General features: G+C 39.4%; 1 protein-coding gene across 2 annotated transcripts; it reads right to left on the reverse strand.

Moving 5' to 3' along the window:
* Positions 1 to 1,237: 1,237 nt before the first annotated feature.
* Positions 1,238 to 21,248, reverse strand: LOC106924085 (ETS-related transcription factor Elf-1-like). 2 transcript variants are annotated; one of them, XM_014997607.2, is made up of 9 exons: positions 21,092 to 21,248; positions 20,890 to 20,969; positions 12,279 to 12,636; positions 12,074 to 12,197; positions 7,551 to 7,658; positions 7,275 to 7,430; positions 7,111 to 7,185; positions 4,174 to 4,369; positions 1,238 to 3,140 (listed from the first exon to the last, which is right to left on the reverse strand). In XM_014997607.2, the coding sequence occupies exons 3-9, from the start codon at positions 12,336 to 12,338 to the stop codon at positions 2,522 to 2,524; spliced, it is 1,338 nt and encodes a 445-aa protein (XP_014853093.1). In that variant the 5' UTR covers positions 12,339 to 12,636; positions 20,890 to 20,969; positions 21,092 to 21,248; the 3' UTR covers positions 1,238 to 2,521. The 2 variants fall into 2 exon arrangements, with proteins under 2 accessions (XP_014853093.1, XP_014853096.1); XM_014997610.2 differs by lacking the exons at positions 12,074 to 12,197; positions 12,279 to 12,636; positions 20,890 to 20,969; positions 21,092 to 21,248 and adding an exon at positions 10,969 to 11,976.
* Between the last annotated feature and the right edge of the window lie 522 nt (positions 21,249 to 21,770).

Here is a 21,770-nt window from a genome sequence, read left to right on the forward strand (position 1 = left end):
CCTGATTGTCGACCCTTAAGATGCCAGGAGAGCTGGGATGCTCCAGACTTGAAGACCAATGTATGTGATCAGGACCTGCTTCTTTTCCTCAGTGTTTTCACCCAGCCAGGTGTCACACTCAAGCAGGTGTGTGTGTTCGATACAGTAGAGGTTGGAGAGGAGACAGCTTGTGGCAGAGAAATAATATACTTTTTGCAGCCATTAATGTGCTTTTGGAATAATTTCTGTATGATAGACCACTTCACAATGTTATACCAGGTATGGCAGCATAGTTGGTTTCCTGGTCTGAATCTCACTTTTATTTAGAATCCATATGCTATTAATAGGATTGGTACGGAAGAGGATTAGGACCACTGGAAAAAAAGATGATAATCTGACTTTTTTTCTCGGATATTAATCTTGTGAAATAAAAAGTCAAAATTCTGAGGAAAAAAAAGATTTAAAGAAAAAAATATATATATTTTTTTCTCAGTGGCCCTAATCATCTTCTGTAGTTTAGGGTTGGAGCACTTCTACAAAAAAAAAAAAAAAAAAATTAGGGTCACTTGGAGGTAAAAAAAAAAAAAAAAGTTGAAATCTGAATTAAAAAGAAGTTCAGATGTTAAAAAAAGAGAACCTGAAATTCAGTTCCAGGATTAAAATCTAAGTGTTGGGAATAAAGAGAATAAAATACCTCATAAGACTGAAAAAAAAAAACAATGCTACAACTTCCATGTTCTTTCTCAGAAAGTCTGGGATGTGTCAGGGCAATTTTATAGAAGCAAGCATTTATAGAAGGTTTATGCTGAAAGAGAGAATGTTATGGCTCATAAATCCTAGTTTCAAATACTTTACACATTTAGCACCATGTACATGAGCTTTATTGACAGCACTAAGCTCCTCCTACTGGTTCCGTTTGTTTCTGATTGGAGTGGTGAATTTCTGAAGAGGGCAATAGTAGCACAAGGAGGAGGTTAATTTTTTCTACACATCTATCTCAAACTAGTGACAGTTTTTAACAAAAACGTAAAAATAAATACCGTTTCTAAAAATGAAACATTTTTGTTTTATCCACCAGTACCGGTTTGGTTAGAGCTTGGGAACCAACTAGTTGTTCCAACAGAATAATCATTTGGCAATCCTGAACTCTTGCTTTCAAGTCAAAGATGAGTGAATATAAACCTCTAAAACAAACCGCAGATTTTCACATTTAGTTTCATTGAACAACATGAAAAGAAAAAAATAAGACAAGGACAAATTTCACACCTATATTCCTTTATTCCATTTACCATCTCTGGACAAAAAGGAAAATGCGTAAAAGAAATAAGGCAACAGAAATCCTCCCTCATCCTCTGGCTAAAGCTCGCCCTACGCTGAACAAACAGCACCAGGAGACACCCGGGTAGCGCAGGTGAGGGGGAATCTGAGACAAATGGCTTAATAAAGTGAGAAGCAGTTTTGCATAGCGGCTCCCTACAGGCAAAAGGCACAGTCACTGAGTAAGCATCTCCTAAGTTTAGCCTGACGAAACGGCAGCCTCGCTCCTGCGGAGTGAGGTGAACGTTGCGAGCTGGCTACGCGAGGCTCCATTAAGGCCGGGGCAGGAGGAAACGCTTGACTAATTACTTCATTATTAACAGTCGGCCATTACGCTCCTTACATGGAGTACACGGTCTCTGTAGAGTAGAAAAATAAGTGAACCTGAGGGGGGGTTTGGGAGGGGGGGTGATGGCAACAGAGCAGGAGCACATTCAAACTTACAGTATATAACATCCGAGGCTTATATATGCACAGTGTCCAAACAGAAAGACCTTACAGTTACAATGGAAATTTATAAGAAGCACTTCACTTGTGATTGTCAAGAAAAGAAAGGCCAAACATTTAACAGCAGCAAAAAGCCATCCCTTATTTTAACATATCACAATACAAACATATCTTTAAAAAAGCAACAGTACTCTTAATAATAATAATAATAATAATATGGAATGTTTTTCCCTCACAATTTTCATGATTATCAGCAAAAGACAGAGAGAAAGCAGGGCCAGGATCGAGACTTTTAGGCACTTAGAGAAGAAAACGTACAGCAGAGTGAAGATCATAGTGCAAACAAGACGCTTTGAAGGCCAAGGAATGATTCAGCGTGTGATTGTACATTAAATTAAAAATAAAAAGGTTGACGAAGAAGTGATGGCATGATAAATGACTCCAGGAAAGCCTGAAGTGGAAGTGCAAGCAAAAAGGATCTGCAGAAGGTGCAGAGAGGCTGTGGGTTCCAGTGCATGTCTGTCTTTGGTTTCTTGAGTAGCTTGTTGATAGAAAATACAACAGGGTGTAACGTCTTCTAAGGGATGATTGAGTTGGTTTTGGTTTGCCGTGATTGTAGTCTGAATAAAGACGCAGCGAGTCGTCTAATTGGTGCCTCACTTAAATGATTGACGGCTTTACCTGGCGTTCAGACGTCGATGCAGCAAAGTACAGCTGTGGAAGAGTTCCTGAGTCAGTGGAGTGAACGTGTTTGGTACGAAGCAGAGGCTGGATGTGTTTATTGGTCGGAGGTCGTGGGAGACACCAAATACGGGGCGTTTCGGCGTTCTGCGTGCGACTTGTGTTGCGCCCCTTTGCCGGCGTCCGTCGCCGTCTCAGACGCAGCCTGCCTCTCGCACAGGCTCCCCAGCAGCTGGGCCGTCTTGAAGACAGACGCTTGCCCGGCCGGCTGCAGCGATCGGACCTTCTGCAGGTTCTGCAGCGTCCTCAGCATCTCGGCCGACACGATGGGCAGGTGCTGCTCCTGGATCAGGCTGGCGCCGGTGGGCCGCAGGACAGTGTCGCGCTGAGCCGGCTGCTTGGCGGTCGGTCTGGGCCGCTGCGCCACTGCGGCTCGTGGAGAGACCAACGAGGTTTTCTTCAGCGGCGGCTGGAAGTCCTCCTCGTCCTCTTCTTCCTCCGCCTCGTCCGCTTCTTCGTACTCCGCAGACTGGTCGCTGGAGATGGTACCGTCGCTCAGCCCCTCGTCGTTTCCGCTTTTGTCAATATCGTCGTCCTCTTCTTCTTTGCCGCAATCTCCATCTGTGATGTACACCATGTTCACGGGAAGAGAGGTGAACTGGTAAACGAGGCGCTGGCCCTCCACCTTGTTCAGGATGCCCCGCTGGTAGTAGTACCTTCACAAACACAGGGGAATATACAGCCAATCAGGTCTCAGTTTAAGCTTGAAGAGGAAGTTGGGTCTTAAAGCTGATTTTAAGAGAATGGAGATGTTTTGTTTTTTAGAGCTGTACCCATTTGTAGTTTTTCCTCTGTACTGGTTAATACATGCAATACACATCCAGAATCCATGTCAAAGAGCGGCTGGTAACGTGATCAGATTGAGTCCCAACAACAACAACGGCAAATGTACAACTTTTAATGTAGATTTGACTAATTTAGCTGCATCTGCCTTTTCCATTGTTAATATGTTTTGTTTGGTTTGTTAGTCAATTATGTTTTGTTCAATTGAAAACTTGTTTAAGATTTATCACCATTATGTCATTTCAATGATGTAAATGGAGGAAGAAAAAGCAATCTAAGCTTCAAGAATCGCCCCCAAAATATTGAGCAGACTGATGTCAAAAAAAATCTTTATTTTTTTTCCCCACAGATGTCATTGCCTTGGAAGATTAATTTTCAAAATATATACAGTTTTGGAGGTAAAAATTCAGCATTTTTATTTAACTTTTTCATATTTTGTCCAGCCATCTTGAGACACACAGGACAAACAGTCTCATACGTATTGGCAATTTAGAGAGGCCTATTTTTAGACTGTGGGAGGAAGCTGGAGTACCCAGAGAAAACCCAGTCATACTCAGGGAGAACATGCAAACTCCATGCGGAACGACCCCAAGGTCGGGATTTTAACCCAGAACGTTCTTGCTCCAAATTTGGTCACAAAGCTAAACTTTGTTTTAGTGGGATTTTATTTTTTGGACCACTGTTTTTCAAAGTGGGGTGGGGGTGAGGGGGCACAAGAGGGCGTGAGAGGGGTCTCAAAGATGGAGCAAATTTTTTTTTAAAAGAATTAAAAAGTGGTATTTTTCCACTTCACAAGTACGCACGACTTTGCGATGCGCTGTTGCTTAAATTTTTTAGGTTAAGCTGCACCATTAAAACAGGACCGAAGTCCAAACCTCCACCGAAACCCTCCTAAAGACGCCGTACCTGAGTGCTCTTCCCATGGTCTCATAGTTCATGTCTGGTTTGTTCTTGTGTTTGCCCCACAGCCTGGCCACGGCTTTGGAGTTGACCAGCTTGAAGATGCCCGCCTGCGGATCAGTCCATTTGATGTAGCGAGGACAGACTTGTCTGTCCTGCAGCAGCTCCATCAGAAACTGCCACAGGTAGAGGGTGTTCCCTCCTAAAGGAGGAAAAAAACACACATACACACACAAAACAGAACAATAAATGAAGAGACAAAGAAAAATAACCCGAGGAAAATAACTTTGGTGAAGACTTAGTAGAAGTAGTAAGGAAACACGTATTTGGCTCAAATGGAAACAATCTGACAGATTAAAAAGCTGCCCTCATTCATTATGTAACTTTTATAAAGGATGTTTTTTTTTTGTTTTTTTTTACATATTCTGTAAAACATAAGTCTGTGGGAAATGGTAAGTTGCTTCACCACTATTAGCACATTAAACAACAATGACATAAGCATGACTGACACCACTAGGACCCTCCTCCTGACTCTAATTGGTTGTTTTTAACTGAGCAGATTGCAGTAGGACCACAGGGTGGAGGCAGAGGAGTTTGATTTTTTTTCTCACAGATTATGTCTGTCTTACGTCATCCTCTCACGACATAATGACAGTTTAAACAAATACGTGTGAAACATATTGTTTATAAAAGTTTCATACTTCAGCTTTAAAATAAAAGTAGCTAATTATCTGCTAATCTACAGGAACTCATTTTCTCTCAACAACAACTGGCATATGAAAAGGGGAACTACAAAATGGGTAGTTCTCCGGTATGTCCCACTGCATAGCTGCCATTTCGGACCTGCTTTGACATCAGACTTGTGTAAGAAAATGTGGTTAAATGACTCAAGTAAAAAAAAAAGTATCGACCAGGTAGGATGTGACTCAGAGTTACGTTGGTTTGATAAGGAGTCGTGATCTGTCATGTTTCATAAGAGCCACCTGGTCTACATGGGGATCAGAACCAACATAAAAGGGATTGGGGTTAAATATAGAGCTGCACTGTAAAACTCTTTCTAGAACCTTTTTATTTTGTTGCAGGCTTTTGAGATTGTTTAGATGGAGGGTCTGAAGAAGACAAATCTCTATTTGCATGTTTGAACTGTTCAGCAACAACCAAAAGTTCTTTAAACAATAAAAAATGGCTGCTTGTTTGCAATTTTTTTTTGTAAATAATTCTTTAACAAAGAATCACATTTAAGAAAGCTGATGCATCAGCTCTCCTTTATGCAACCTTTGATAAGTACTGCATATTCAAATTACACCCGAGGCTCCTCCATATTTCTATCACTTATAAAAATGACTCATTCTGATTGTTTGGAAACATTTTAGGTCGCAAAAAGCAGAGTCATGATGTGGAAACTGAATGAGCACCAACCATCGCTCCTAATAAGGCGAGAGCGTTTTGAAACGACAGTTGGCATGGTAACATGTCAGACGGCCTGCCTAATTAACCGGCTGATAGCAACTTATGTTACTGCTACTGCAGAAAGAGCAAAGCAGTAAAATGAATCATCTTCTCTGCAGAGTAAACAGAATATCCTCCCGCTGTTTATTCTCTAGTCATAATCCAGACACACTTCAATACTCTTCGGCTCTTTTGCCACTTAAGTACATGATTTGTGGCCACGCAACTGCTGGTTGTTTCATTGTTGGAAGTGAATGATGTGAGGCCAAAGGTATGCGCTTCGAATCAAAAACATGAGTTTATTGCTTTTGCAAAGACGGTGAGTCGTTTATTCTTTTTTGTTGTTTGTTTTATTTCCCGCAGCCTGTGTTGCATCACTAATTGTGTTTGTACTGAAATATCAAAAAGAAACAGAAGAAATGTGCGTACCTCCAGTGGTTTGTGCATTTAATCACCAAGCCCAGACCTTTGATGATCCAGAACATGTTATGTTTTGAAATGAGAAAATCTGAATTCAAAAAGCTCTTTGCAGTGAAAATTTCAGTCAGACTGGAAGAAAAACAGCACTTCGAAAGTCTCGCTGCAGATGAGTTTGCGGCTCGGGGGCCACTTAAGGCTGACCTGCAATCATGGTGGTTGGTCCAGATGGACACTTTTTTTTTCTTTTAGGGCAACACCTTTTACAGATAAGCAACATCTCCTTTAATTAAAAAAATCATATGATGGTGCAAAATACAGATTTCTAATTATTGACTTTTTCTCAATTTTGGAGCAACCAGAACCACAAACATTGATTTAGTTTTTCTCAAAAGGAAATATTACTTCCCAAATAAGAAAACTGACCCAAATAATGTCAAAACTGCTGGCATCTTAGGTTCACAAGACCTTTTTTATGTTTTAAATCTATAATGATTTACAGATCAGTTTTCTACAAAAACCTCACTATTTGGTTAATTTTAATAAATGTAATTGTTTTTGAGGATATTTTTAAAATGTCCTAAAAAAATATCTACAATTTTTGTGGCCCCAACTATTTCCAACTCAACGACTTTGGGTTTCGTGGCAAAACATTTTGACACCACTGGTCTAGACTTTGACTGAGCCACTTAATGCACTCTGATCTAAACTAGACCCTCACAGCTCTGGGTAAACTACATGCTTAGAGTCTTTTGTGGCTCTTTCTTTGCTCCATCCAGAGTGTTGTGACAACTTCCTGTTTCATAAAGAGCAGGAGTTTTTAAAGAGTAAGATGCTCAATTTCAAGGCGTTAAATCGAGAAGTAAAATTTCTTTTACGTCATATTTGATCAATGTAGCACTTTTATAACAACTGAGGGTAGCATAGTTACTTGATAGTTCCATTTTACAGCACAATGTACCTGGAAAACACATAATAATGCCCCTTTGAATCATAAATTTATCTTTAAATGGTTTTATTTTGAAGTCCAGATCTAGCACCAGGTGACATATGAAAACTACTGATGTTTTCAAATACCTTTGTTATATTTGTCCTTCTTTACTTTGATATCCGGTGTAGGAGACTCTGCCCTCCGATGTCGAGGTTTCTTACCTGCTCACACAAAAACAAATCAAATCTTTTTAATCCCCACGTTCCCAGGTGACCTCACCCCTCCGCCTCCGCTCAGAAAGATAACTCACTCCTCTTTCTAGACTGCAGCTGCGCCGCAGGTCTCTCTTTGTGCAACGAGTGCCACTGCGACTGGTCAACGGCTCCCACAACGCCCTCGGCGGACACGGTTACCTGGGTAACGGGAGCGGTGATGACATCGCTCAGTGACGGGAGGAAAGCCTGGGCTGTGGGTGGGGTGGGTTAGGGGGGGACATAAACAGATTTAATGAAAGAGAACATCGTATCTAAAAATAACGTCTCCGAGCACAAACCACTTGTGTATCAGAAAGTGTGTGTGGGCTTACAGTAGTGCTGCTCCAGTGAGAGCGTGTCAACGCAGTCCATGTCAAGGAGCGAGTCAGCAGCAACAAGCGTCTCCATGGTCTCCTCCTCGCCGCTCTCACATGGCTCCACTGAGGATCAAAAGAGGAGCGAAGGCAAAAAAAAAAACCACACTGAGATACGGGAGGATGGGATTCAGACGGAGAGGTCACAAAAAAAACCCTTCACTTCCTGTGATGCCGACTCCCCCACAAACTCAGAAGAGAACTTCACTAAAGTAAAACAGGTTCATCGAAGCTGAGAGTAGATCTCCATAGACGCCACAGAGCTGAGCGGTAAAAAGAGAGCGATGTATAATATCGCAAAATAGGTTTTGCTCAATAGACGTACAAGAAAGGGTTGATATAGACCTACAATATACAGAAATTATGAATAGCCAATGATAAAAAAAAGTCGCTCCATGCCGGACCAACTGAGTGGATCAGGGTTTCTTCAGGTTTCACCAACTCAAATTTAAATGGAGTTTAAGACCTGTGTCATGACAGAGATGTACAAGAAACAATATGTTTCCGATAAATTAGTACTCATCCACAATAGATGTAAAAAATAAAAAAAGCTAGCTATAAAGCGTAATATTAGCAGCTGGTTACTGGTAGTCAACCGCTTCGAATCACAGAACGCCATAAAGATGTCTGCAGGTGACTCGTACTTCTGCCTGACAGAAACGTCCCACAAGAGAAAAATAAAACTATGTAGAATATAAGGAATTAAACAGTTCTGCAACGACAAAATTTACGACTTTTGATTGACATATTTCAGGCCAACTTGCATTTTTCAAATGAATTTAACTAATTTAAGTCCTTAATTTTAGAAGCATGAATGTAAGACTTTTTAAAGTTGCGCTGACACCATGTTTGTTGATGCAGACTGCTCACTAGCAGCCAGACAGACTAATGACTGTGCAGATGTAGCGTTTTACTTCAGGTAACAGATGGGAGATGAGTGGAAACATAAAAACAGAGAAAAAAAATAATCGTTCTTAAGGAAGAAGAGACAGCGAATTACATCATTGCTGAGAAGGGTCCAAACGGTTTCGTCATGTGGAGATATTCTGGCTATTCAAAGTCAGATAAAAAAAACTAAGTAGCAATTCATATGTTAATGATACCAGAAAACATTAAATAATTATAAAAATTGAAATAAAGATTGAGAGTGATTTTATGGTGATAGGATTTTTTCCTCCATATTGCCCCACCCTACATCAACATGAGTTAGGGAGTCAATTTTTTCAAAGCAAATTTTGCCAAAACTTTACCGTTTCCAACGTCTGATTAGACAGACAATATAAATGTAGATAGTTTTAATTGGTCTGATTTCATATCACACCTATAATGAAAACACTGCAGCTGCATGAAGCCAGAGTCAACTGGAATCATGCTACCTTACCTGACATACAAGAGAATGTGATTTTTTAAAATTTTTTACATACAACCACCTTCATTCCTACATACTTTGCTTACAAACAGCTCTTCTTGGAAACCTGTAAAGTGGTTGTGGTCAATGTTTCTCAAGGCCTTTTGAACTTTCTTAAATAATAGTGCGTGTTTTACTTTCGTTTCTTTTTTTTTTTTTACTTTTTCCGTCTGGTTCTTAAATCTGACCATGACGACACAATTGGCAGTTTTGTTTTTGGAAAAAACAAGAAATGTCCTAAAGACATAGAAAATTATGGACAACCTTACGCATCGTCTTGATGAGACATCAACAAAGTGTCTTCAGTCTAGGGCTGTAGCGATACAATAATGTCACAATACGATACGATACACGATATTCTTCTCACGATACAATATATATTGCGCTATTCAGCAAACGATACAATTCAATACACTTTTGAGATTTTCTGAAAGATTTTAGAGGGACAGAGTGATTTTGGTGACATTTTGTGACTGTTATAGAGTTGGATTGAATTAATTTAACTGAAAACTGATTAAAAGCAACAACTACACAATACCTGGCTCTGGTTGGACATGGACACAGACTTAAAGTTGACAGCTGGACAAAATGAATCAAAGTGGTGAGAAAACATGTTCCTTTTAATTGAAACAGTACAAACTGTAGCTTATGTGCATTTGTAAAGTAAATAAAGTGCACCAAGTACCCTGCTCCGAATAGTTTGATACCTTTTTAACCTTGACACTTAACATCTGAAGGAATCCCTCTAAGCCTGATGACCTAATCACTCTCATGGTGAAGCAAGTAGTGAGTGAGCAAGGTGACAGTTGGATGTTACAATACTTGCAGAAGAATATCGATTTTTTTCTAGGAAAGAAAATATCAATATTATTACACAGCCCTACTTCAGTCAGAGGCTTCTTCAGGCTTGGTGTAATACTGACTGCAACAGGAGGTCCTTCCTGCCCTAAGCCATCAGCATCTACAACAGCTATTTAAAGAAACTTGTGCAATATTACATTTAATTTCCCTTTGGGATTAATAAAGCATGTTTGACATAAGACTAAAATGTTTGATATTCGGAAAAAATGCAGGACAGGTAAAACCTAAATGTTGTCTAAAAAGTGTTCTGCCCTACTGTGCGTCATTAAAAAGAACTTTACAATTAAATTGTTGCAATGGCCTTAAATTACTAACAAATTACAAAGTAACAAGCAGCTAATACTAAAGGGACTATTATAGGTGTCTAAACATTGACCAAAAACGATCTAAAAATAGCAAAGAAGTTATTTCCCTTGGAAACAAAATACTACTAATAATAAAAACTCAATACTATGGCATTACAGGTTTATTCTTTTTATCTTTAATATTGTTTCTCACCATATCACACGCTATTGTAATGTTATCAAAGTATGTATGGCGTTTTCCTTAAACCAGCAAATAATACTTGCGCAAAAGTTTTGAGATTAATTTACAGTACGCCTCAACAATCTGTTAATAAGTAACAGACTGAGTTAAACTGTCTTCATACTGTTCTCTCAACAAGGAACATTCTGTTACAACTCGCTACTTTTTTACTCATCACACGCAACCATGTTTATGATACATAATGTACGGTATATATGGTTCACGACGTTGAATGTAGCCCTCAGCAAAAAACGGGGTCTATTGTTTTGCGCGCATTTATTCATGAGGTGATGAGGTTGTGAAGCAGCTCAACAGACCATCTGCTAGCTAGCAGCTACCTGTCTTCTGCTAGGGACAAAGCTCCACTAAACCCACAGTAAAAAACAAACCAAAATAAACCACCCACTAGGTTCACGGTTCTGACCTCCATGTTGTAGGAACTTTAAAGGGCACTCTCCTCAGCTGTCTCTGAGTCCTTCTCTAACCCAGCTGTTACCGTGGGCTAATACAGCCGAGAACCTCTGCGAGATTTTAACAGCTGTTGCTCCCACGGAAAAACACGACCCCGGCGACATGCCTTACTGTTTCATTCCGACGAGAGCACGAGGAGAGCTGCAGCCTGCTTTCACCGCGTCCTCAGCATCCTGTTGGGACTCCTTCACTAACAGGAGCACGCTAGGAATGTTTTGTTTCACTTCCTGAACTTTTTTTTTCTGCGGAGGGTGGTCCATGTGCTGTGAATCCCAGTGCGCATGCGCACAGATAAGGCGCTGTTTTTTTTAGTTTTTAATTAAGTGCTATGGTTTATACAGCAAACCAAAACCCACAATTCAGCTACACAGACAAAAAATTAACATTAGATATGATCAATTATAAAAAAAATTGGTAAAAAGTAAAAATAAGGGGGAAGAGTGCTCGCTTGAGACACTGCAAAAAGAGAATAGAGCTCCAATTTAAAAAAAAAAGAGTTAACTTGTGACATGTAATCAAATTAAGTTTGTTAAACTTCATTCATTCGCGTTTGCTTAACATGAGAACTTAATAAACTTAATATATTTACTTGGATAAACTTAATTTTATAACTTGTAATAAATAATTTTTCTTTTTTCAATGTAGTTACCCAGCAGTCACTGGCAGCCTCTGCAGCAAGGTTCAACACCAGATTATTACAATTATTTTATTAATTTATTAATCCAGCGATTATTCTTACAATTAATCAGATTTTTTAAAAAAGCATGTTCTATGGATTTTTCACACGGCATTAAAAATGCATTAAAATATGTGAATAAAAAACAATACAACTTCTTTTTTGAAATAAAAAATAAAAATGTTGTTGCCTAAAATGCAATAAAACGACATTTTTTCAGTAAATCTGAACCAGGTGAAGCTAAAACTATGCCACTTGAGAATACCTGTTTCAGCTCTATATATGTATTGTTCCACATTACATTTCAGGAAACTGAATTTGCAGCACAGTAAGTCACAGTTAACAGCAATAAACACTTGAACTCTGTCAGTGTGTCGGTGACATCTTAAAAAAAAAATACTGACTTAAATGACATTTTTCGACAACTTTGTGACTGAGATGCAACCGGCCGAGTGGCAGACAGCATGTGTGTGTGTGTGTGTGTGTGTGTGTGTGTGTGTGTGTGTGTGTGTGTGTGTGTGTGTGTGTGTGTGTGCTGACCTTTAAGCAGCTCGTGGTGATCCTCTGTCTGTGACTGTTCACCCATCAGACCGGTGTATGTCAGCAGGTGTTGATGGGGGACCTCCTCCACCACCACTGCAGGGTAATCTGAAAACATCCCCATCTGAAACCGGACGGTTTTAAAGGTTTTAAATCAAAAACAAGCTTTAGTTATTAAAAAAAAAAAAACAAAACTAGATCTCACCTGCGATGAGCTGAAGTGGTCACTGGCAAAGTCAAAGATGAGCTCCGGCTGCTGAAGCATGGCTGCGTGTCCCGAAGCAACTCCAACGTCATGGAAACAACATCACAGGCCCCTCCGGCGAGGAGGATCCGAACCAGCAGAAAGGTGTTGCTGGATCTTTCCTGCGGAGGAACTCTCCGCTGAGCTGCAGATGCGCTCAGAAGCCCGTCTTGTGGAGGAGTGATGTGAACAGCTACAATAATTGACCAGAGACAGAGTGGCGTCACAGGAAACTCATGTTGCTCTGCTTCGATTCTTGATGAGGAAGTGGAGGGGTGGTGGGCGGGGGGCGGTGAACTGTCCTGTGGTCTGACTGAACCTGCCACAGAACAACAGAGAGGCACCGGGAAACAAAATGTGAGTGAAGGGAGCCGTTAGAGGCACAGCTACACCTGCAGAAAGGGATCAAGCCTCATTTCTTCAAGACATTCTCAAATATTTATCCAAGTATCATATAAAAAAAAAAATTAGAATACTTTGCCTAGAGTGGAAAAAGAAGACAGCATCGGTATCTGAGCTCAAGTCTCTCTGTTTTACATATCTTAATTCTTTCGCTCTTATCACGCTTCTAAACTGGGCTAAACCAGCAACAGGAAGGAAGCTTTTGCACTGCAGTGTGTGTGTGTAAGTGTGTGTGTGTGTAAGTGTGTGTGTGAGTCGGTAGCTATGGGGTGGGTGGGTGTTTTGGGTCGAGGGGAGGCAGCTGGGTTTGAACTTGCAAGATCACATCTTTGCACAACGTTCGTGGCCTCAGGGCCGCGCATTCCCCACAACATGGCCGTGAAGGAGAACATATTAAGAACAACACCGACGGGGCCCGGCTCCTCTCTGCTACTCCTTCTTTCACTTCTCGTTTCTTGTTTTCTTTTTCCCTCCCTTTTTCCGCCTTCTGCCCAGCATACATGCGCCGCTGGTAAATTCCTGAGTCCACCAACCAGAACCCAATGTTCTCTGAGGGAAATTATTCTCCATGTGCTTCTGAAAATATCTCTTGTTCAGTCCCTTCAAACTTATTCCTGTCTAATCAGGTTGGAATGGTAGACCAACCCCCAGTAGTGTATAACTGTGAAATGGAAGGAAAGTTATGCATGTGCATAAAACATTTTAGATTTTTTGACAAATAAAATCTTAAAAGTGTGGTGTGTCTTTACCTCATTTATACCTCCTTTTTCAAAAACTCGACTGAAACAACCTGCCGTAGTGGAGAGATCAGAGGGAAGATTGTGCAAGAGCTTCTTTTTTTTTCACCCATTGTTTTTTTAAATTCTTTTCACTGCATAAAAAATGACACCAGTAACAACTTAATAATTACTTGCCTGGAATAAACAAAGTAAACCAAGTTTCCCCTACACAACCTGTATAATGCAATTCTTGACTCGGGGTCAAGTTAAGGAATTACATTCTCTTTCAGTACATCTCATAGGGAAACAAAATTACAAAAGTAAATTTGTTGATGTTAATTTTCTCTAATGGAAGTTCTGTAGAAAGCCATCTGTTTAGTTCTGGTCTTTGTATATTATTCCACTAGCGGGCTATTATTTTGTTTGCAAAACAGCGTTCTTCAAATCTACAAAAGTCTACTGGTTCTTTTTAATCTTGAGAATTCTTTTGTAATTATACCCACAATGTAGAACTAGGCCTGTCCCAATAAATTTTGCTGCAATTGTCGCAGAAGTTATTGTGATAAAACAATAATACTGTTGTGTGGCGATTATTTTCAAGTGACATCACAGCAGTGGAATAATAATCCAGGTGGACCCTCTCATAGATCAATAAGCTTTCATTTCTAAACGGCGTTTAACGCTGGACCTGATATTCATTTTGAATATCCAAAATAAATAATAAAAAAGAAGACTGACCTTGAGCTATTTGGCAAAGACAAGTGGGTGAAAGTTTTACCCTTCAGACGTGCCTCAGTGAGGCTAATAAAACGATTAGAGGCCACGTTTCGTCAGACTTTCTTTTTTTTACTGGTGACACATAAAATGAAAACTGTGTTGCTTTATCACGTAGAATCCCAGTAAAATTCACAGAGGTTTGTGGTTTTAATGTGACAGAATGTGAAAAAAGGGGGAATAAACGCTGTTGCCACGGCGCCGTTTAGCCTACCTCCCCCTCACCAGTGTCAAATTTAAGGTGTAAACATTGCTACCACACCTGCTCCTACCTTCAACCTTCTTTTTTTTTTCTTTTACAAGCTTTACACCCACATTTCGGTTTTGTTTGTGTTGGATCTCGCTCTGTGAACAATTCACGTCCAAGGATGTAATTCCAGTCTCTTTTAAACTGCTCCTACATTTTAAATCCAATTAATCGTCATTTGTGGTTAAAAAGTACTTTTCTTTTTTTTTTTTTTTTTTTCCTAACGTGAGAAGGGATGTTTTTTTTGTTTTTTAAACTCTCCTTTGGTGTGTACGTGTGAGATAGAGGCGCAGCGTGTTTGGGTCAGTTATCACACAGGAAGCACAGCTCAGTTAGATGGAACCACTTCCTGAGTTTCTGGGCCAAACCGCTGCCATTACCTCTGCCAGCAGCGGCCTTTTCTCTCTCAGCTTCTGATGCTCCCAGTTGTTTTTAGCCTTCGTGATATTAATATGACCTGAGAAATGACAGGTCAGCATGTGGATGTATTTTTTATCTGATAGAATACCAGGTGCAAAGCATTATTTTAGAAAAGACAGACGCCTCCAAAACTAGCAAACTGAGTTAGTTAGCTTTAAAGATATCATCTTGTGGGGGATTTTTTTAATGTTTTTTTCTCCTCCCTGCAACAGACGTAAACTGGATATAAAAACGCAGCTGGGTAGTAAAGTTTGATGTTTGTCTTTAACTTTCCACTTCTTGAAATGCTAACTTTTTAAAGCTATTTGAAGTGAAGAACTTCTACTTTTTGTGTTTTCGTTAGGTGTCCATCACAAAAGGCATTTAGTTGAAAAATCAGCTTGGAGACGAGTAACTGTGATGAACTTTGGTCTTTGATTCTGAAGCAGTCGAGTTACATTCCAGTCCGCTCTCGTTCTTCTCTCCAAATTCAGGGTTAGATCCATGCAGTGTTTTCGCACACAGTCACATTTTGTGCTACATCCATTCAGTAAACTCAGCAAATTTAGATTAAAACACACAAAAAAGAGGGAACAAACTTGGTTCGGTTGCCACATGCCGTATGTGATGTCACTCGGGTTGTGCACATTCTTTTTGTGAGGCGGAATTTTAATTTTGAATAAAGAACATTTTACATCAAAACTATAAAACAGGAAGAAAAAAACTTTTTCTGCAGGTGTTAAGTTAATAACTTGTTTTCATATAAGTCTGCCCTGTAGATCAAATCAGATCATTTACATTTTATTCAAAATGGAAATGTTTAGTTGAGGTGTATGTGTTTTTTTTTTTTTCAACAGAATTACAAAACAGCTTCTTTCCAAAGCCTGCATGTTTCACTCTAGATGCAAGACTCAATTCATAGTACATTTTAAGCCTTTTGATAAGCTATAAACAAAGCATTACATTTCTGAAATCATGTTTTTGCATAGACAACATGTCTACATAAAGTTTGCATTTCACAGTAACCAAAACAAGCTGCTCAAGGTGGATCGTGTTGAAATGTTTGTCCAGTTTAGGACATTTTCGAAAACGAAAATGGAGACGACAAGAGCTAAAATTAACATATTGTCATAATTAGGGGATGCACCTCGTTATCTTCACAGAAAGGAGGTCAAAGGAGACATTTGACCAGATCATTTAGGCTTTGGGAATTAAAAATTGCAAAAATAAATTCTTGTTAATATTGTGATGCTGCATTTTTTTTTTGACAATAAGTATTAAATAAGTATAGTTTCAAATGCTCCTTTTCTTAAAGATATGAGGGAAATGGATGGTCTGTTATCTGTTATCTGTTCAATCTGTTCTGTTGAACATAGAGTTTGAATCACGAGCCAGCAGCCGCAAACCATTTAGGAAACTGATAGACTGCAGTTTTTGTTGCTGCTTTCAAACCTTGTCTGATAATAATAAAAATATTCTGTTGAAATAAATCAAGCGAATTTAAGGCAAATAAAGCTATTTCATCTCAATATGAAAGTTAATCAAGTATTGAAAGTGAAAAATTTATTGCATTGGCTTTTTAATATCTATTTTACTGGGTGGAAAGTGCAGAATTGACTATATATTGTCTGTCTTTAAAAAAATGAAATCATAAGAGAAATGTCATGTCTACAAAAGGAAGTGCAATAAGCATAACAAATAAAACAATTCAGTTATAACGTTATGACTGTATTTATTTTTGACTGGGACTTTAGCCTTTCACGTATACCAAGAAAGTAAATCTGTAATGTTAGAAACACAAACCGAGAGCTGTTATCTCTCTGAACTGTTTTAAATATGTAAATGACAAAGTTCCTAGAAAACGCATTTTCTGATTTGACTCAATGAAACAAGTAAATAAATCAGTCATAAAAAGATGCGAAAGAGGAACTGTTCATCATATGGCCAACAAATTATGTACACAGCAGTCGAATACTAAAATATGCTGCTGAGTTTAGCAGATGTTTTGGAATAAACATGCTTATTATACCCAAAATGATCAATTCTTGTAATTCTACTCGCTACAGAGTAACCCTGAGATATTTACAAGCTAACATTAGTTAGTATGGCAGGCTACTATAGCTCAAATAGCTAACCTGCATTCTGCTTACACTTGCTGAGTTGGCCTCTAAACATGCGAACTGTGCTTTTTAAAAAATTATTAATATCACTAAAGGGTGATGTGACTTTAGTTTCCATGCCATCACTTCCTGAACGCCCAAATGACTTCCAAGCCAGCAAAACATGTAATAATAGTGACCTGAAACATACAAGCTAGGGTCAGCAGGCGGTGAATCTGCTCACACTGAACTTTAGCATTCTGTTAAAAGCACTTCAAACTCTGAAGCCGGAGTGATGGAAAGTATTTGCGGTTTTGCCACAGTAACTCTGGCCCATGGCTTCTCACATTTAAGAGCAGTTTAAAGTGTGTAGCTAGCAGGATCCTGCTCTGAGAACCAACAATGCTAGCCACCGCTGCACCCTGTATCTCTACTCTTTGTGGCACACCTGCTCACTCCAACAAGAGCAGGTCAGTCTTAGGTAGAAATGCGGAATCAGTACTGAAACAGCATGCTAATAGAAGTGGATTAATGTAGTGAATATAGCATTATTTCTGAACAACAGAGAAGTTTTTGAGAAGCACCTGAGGCTAAATGAGCACAGTTTTGAAGGTACAAAAACAAAGCCTAAACTGAACCGGTCTTTTCTAAATCAAGCAGCACTTGTGGAGACATGTCAGCACTATCGTCAAATGTCACTGTCACTAATTTAGTTTAGAGCACTGAAACTCTTTGATATTACATCATCTACTTTTAACCACAAGACCAGAAAGAAAACAACTTGTTCTTGGGAGTTTTGATAAGTTACATGAAGAAACATGATGACGGGGTTTTTTTCTGCAGAATTATATTTTTATGCATAGTGACTTGTGGTTTAACAGAAATAAATGAGTGGAGGCTTTTCAGGCCTTTGCCAGTGAAGTAAGTTCATGTGGTTTGAAGTCTGAATTAGAAAAAAAACCATTTATGATTTAAACCGTTTTTCCTCTCAGTCCCATAACAATTAATGGATTGTTTAAAAAATTGTTGTGGAGGATAAACAAGCCCGCTTACCTTATCATTAAGTAGCTATATAATTTTGTTACACAGCTACGAAAAACTACAATGTTCTAAAGAGGTTTATGCTATAGACATACACAGGATAGAATGTAACACTGAAAGGCAGTAGAAATGTGGCATTAAGTTTCCACTCCAGTCTCCAAGATCGCTTCGCCTGAACCACTGACTTAATAGCCCTTCTAAATTAAAGCCTCCCCTCAGCATAATGCTGCCACCAACTTCTGCCACTTTGGGAATGTATGCTGAGGATGATGTGCAGAGGTAGTTTTTCTAAGCATGTTGCATTTTGAACGTGGGTCAAAATATTCAGTTTTGGTCTCTTCTGACCTTTTACAAGTTTAACCTCTGACCTGGGTCCGGGGCACTAGGGCTTTGCCAGTGGAGTGTGTTCACGTGGTTTGGAGTCTGAATTAGAAAAAAACATTTATGATTTTTGTAATTGATGAGGAAACAGGGCACCAGCTGTTTTTTTCGAAAAGGTGCGGGGGACCGCAGGAATGTAATTTGTTTTATTTATTGTTATTTTTATTTTACAAATGTGTGTTTTGCAAACATTGTACTTTATATAAGAGTCATGGGCCTATATCAGGGAAGTTGTAATACTATTTTGGGACCGGTATGAATATAAACAATACTCAAGTATTTAAAAATTGAGAGGTTATAGTAATATTTGGGGGGAACAACATGAAGCTACTGGCCAATAGATGTATTAAACCTACAATTATCAGTTTGTATCATCAGTTCATATTCGATTATGCAAAGGACTACCTATTAATATGGTGTAATTTGCATTAACATCAGCCCTATTCTTTACTTTAGTGAACAGATCACCAAAACAGTTTCCAGCCCATGTGACCACATCCTTGTAAATCCTAAAATTATTTTACTATAGTCTGGCCTGTCAGTCTAAGTCACAAAATAAGTAGGTTGGTAGATTTCTGTTTTCCACTGATGAAAATGGGCAAGTTGAGCTATAATTTTATAACCTGTCCTGTCTGCTGAGTCGCCTGGCATCGTTTGTTCATTGACAAACAATGTTTGTTCATTAATATTCTCTAACAAAGCTCTGACACCTTCTGGATTTGCACTCAGATTAAATGTCACCCTGTTGAACTGTCATTTACTATTTGTGACTTTGCATGACAATTAGTTGCACTGAATTTTAATTATCCATATTAGGTCAAAAAGAGCCTAATTTTCTAGATTTTTGTGCCATTCTATTACAAATAATATCAAGAACTTACATTAAAGTTGCGCTTTAAAGGAATAGTGTTATGCTTTATGGGGACATTTTTATAGCACAATCATGTTAACTTCATTTGTTATAAAAATGGTATATCAAACATGATTTAAAAGAAATTTGACTTCGCAATTTAACACCTTGAAATCGGGCGTCTGTCTCTTTAAGAAGCTCCTGCTATTTCCGACCTGCAGCACGTCATCACAGCAACGTTTCTCCATTAAGCCTTTAACGTTTTTACCAGCGCTGCACTGAGAAGTAGCTCGTATGACGAGCTCAGAAGAAGCGCAGTTCCACCAGGTGTTTGCTAAATGCCGCTGGCTAGTCTGAAGGAGCTGAGAGAAAAATGCAGCGTTCAGTGAGAACAAGCGTTAAGGCATCCCGTGAATGGTTGCCACTAGAGACTAAAAGGACTTCTCAAACAGAATCAAAGCAACACTCCAGGTATGTTTTTGTTGACGAAACAACATCGTAACATGATGCAAAGCTAAAAAAAAAAAAAAGAAAAAAAGTCGATTTTACATAATTGCAGCAACTTTAAATGGGACAAAATGAGAAACATTTTGAGAGGTATGAATACTTCTGGTAAAATTAAACCTTTGGTTGGTTGTCCCTAACCATTTTAAACAGTTACCGTAGCTTAATAGCTAATTGCTTTGTTCCTGAAACATTTCTGAAGACAGAACGGTTCTAGTCAAAGCACAATCGGGTTTTGGTGTAAAAATCAACCATTTTGTATAATAGGAAACAGACAGAACTGGTTTTTTTCCCCACCCGGCAGCAGAACAGTATCATCTTTCCTGCCGTTAACAGAGACCTGTCCCTGGCTCCTATATGTTGATCGTTAGCGAGGCCTGCAGCCTGCTGCCTCCGTAGAGGACACTCCAACTGTAGAGCCCTTTGTTCATCAGCAGTCTGGTCACATAGGTTGGTCCCTGTGGCCCCAGCGCTGGGATCCGAGTCTGTGAAGAGACTGCCAGGCCCCCAAGGACACTGATAAGCCCCCCCACTCCCCATAACATTCATTCCCCAGTTTGTGCCAGCATGTGTGTGTGCGCGTGTGCGTGTAAGCGAGAGCAAGTCAGAAAGTGAGATAGAAAAGAGCGCGACTGTTTTTGACAGAATAGGACAGAGTATGCATGTGCCTACGAGTGTGTGTGTGTGTGTGTGTGAACTAGGCCAATGTGATAACAGCATGGCAAGAAAGGGAGCAGATGATAAGCCCCTCTTGTTGCTTTGGGTAACCGGGCCTTGTTAAGTGAGCACAGTGAAATATGGTGTGTGTGTGTTTGCTGGAGATGGGGAATTGGAGCACAGTGGAGGTGTTTGCAGCACATTTTTTTTTCCTTTTTTTTTTTTTTTACAAGCAATTTGTGCAAACGGCAGAGCTGTGTCTGAAAGAAAAATTGTGTTTTGTTTTGTTTTGTTAGCATTCTCAGGTAGAAAGCTTTAAAAAGATACACCACAAACAACCACGCTTGGAAACCTTTTGCTCCCTGGAAAGTACTTTCACTTTCTCTTCGGCACATGTCAGACCCCATGTCAGGCTTCTTCTTCTTTTTTCCCCCCACCTTCTTTTACAGAACAAAAAATCGCCGTAAGGGCTGGTAAACAGAGGAAGAGGCATGCTTACCTTATCTGTGCTGGGCTCGTTTCTGAGTGTGTGTGTGTGTGTGTCTGTGTGTGTGACCCAGCCGCAGTCGCCTGGAGGATCTGAGGAGAGGAGCGGAAATTGTTCTCATTACATCTGACAAACTGAGAGAGAGAGAGAGAGAGAGAGAGAGAGAGAGAGAGAGAGAGAGAGAGAGAGAGAGAGCCCTCATCTGCTCACAGACCTGGGATCTGCTTCTCTTACTGTGAATTCCCAGGAACCAGGGAGGGAGTGACGCACAGTCAATATCAGAGTTGTCAGTTGTTGCTTCCTCTTTTTTTTTTTTATTCCAGAGAACTAGTTGAACACACACACTCGGTCACACCTCTTCCCCCAGCCTGTGAGATCTGATTGGTTACCTGTGTTGTTAGCGAAGGTAACCCATAGAGACCATTGTCGGTGTGAGGCAATGTAAACACAGCCTTATTTGCAATGTAAAGCAGCGAGCAGGCCCTTCTGCAAACAAATGTGGAGCTTATACGAAAACACACTCCCTAAATACTATATTTAGCACACAAAAAAAAAAACATCTATAATTTTTCACACCTTAATAAGAATGTATATACTGACAGGTTTTTTTTTTCTTTTTAATAATAATAATAATAAAAAAAACCCTCCAAAACTCTTAAATAAGTTTGCATTTTACATAAGACCCTCACGCCCCCTAGTGGCAACACCTTGAACTTGCTTTTTTAAAAAAGAAATCTATTTGAGTGTTTTCTAAAGAGCAGAAACAGCTGACATTACAGGTGCCTCTCAGTAAACTAGCACATTATTGAAAAGTTACATAATATTTATTTATTCATAAAGCCCTTAAAAAAAAACAACACAACGTTGGGCAAAGTGCTGCACAAACAAAAGAA

Source organism: Poecilia mexicana, unplaced genomic scaffold (genome assembly GCF_051168715.1).
Source record: "Poecilia mexicana isolate PSO_F unplaced genomic scaffold, ASM5116871v1 scaffold_17, whole genome shotgun sequence".
Lineage (NCBI taxonomy): Eukaryota > Metazoa > Chordata > Actinopteri > Cyprinodontiformes > Poeciliidae > Poecilia > Poecilia mexicana.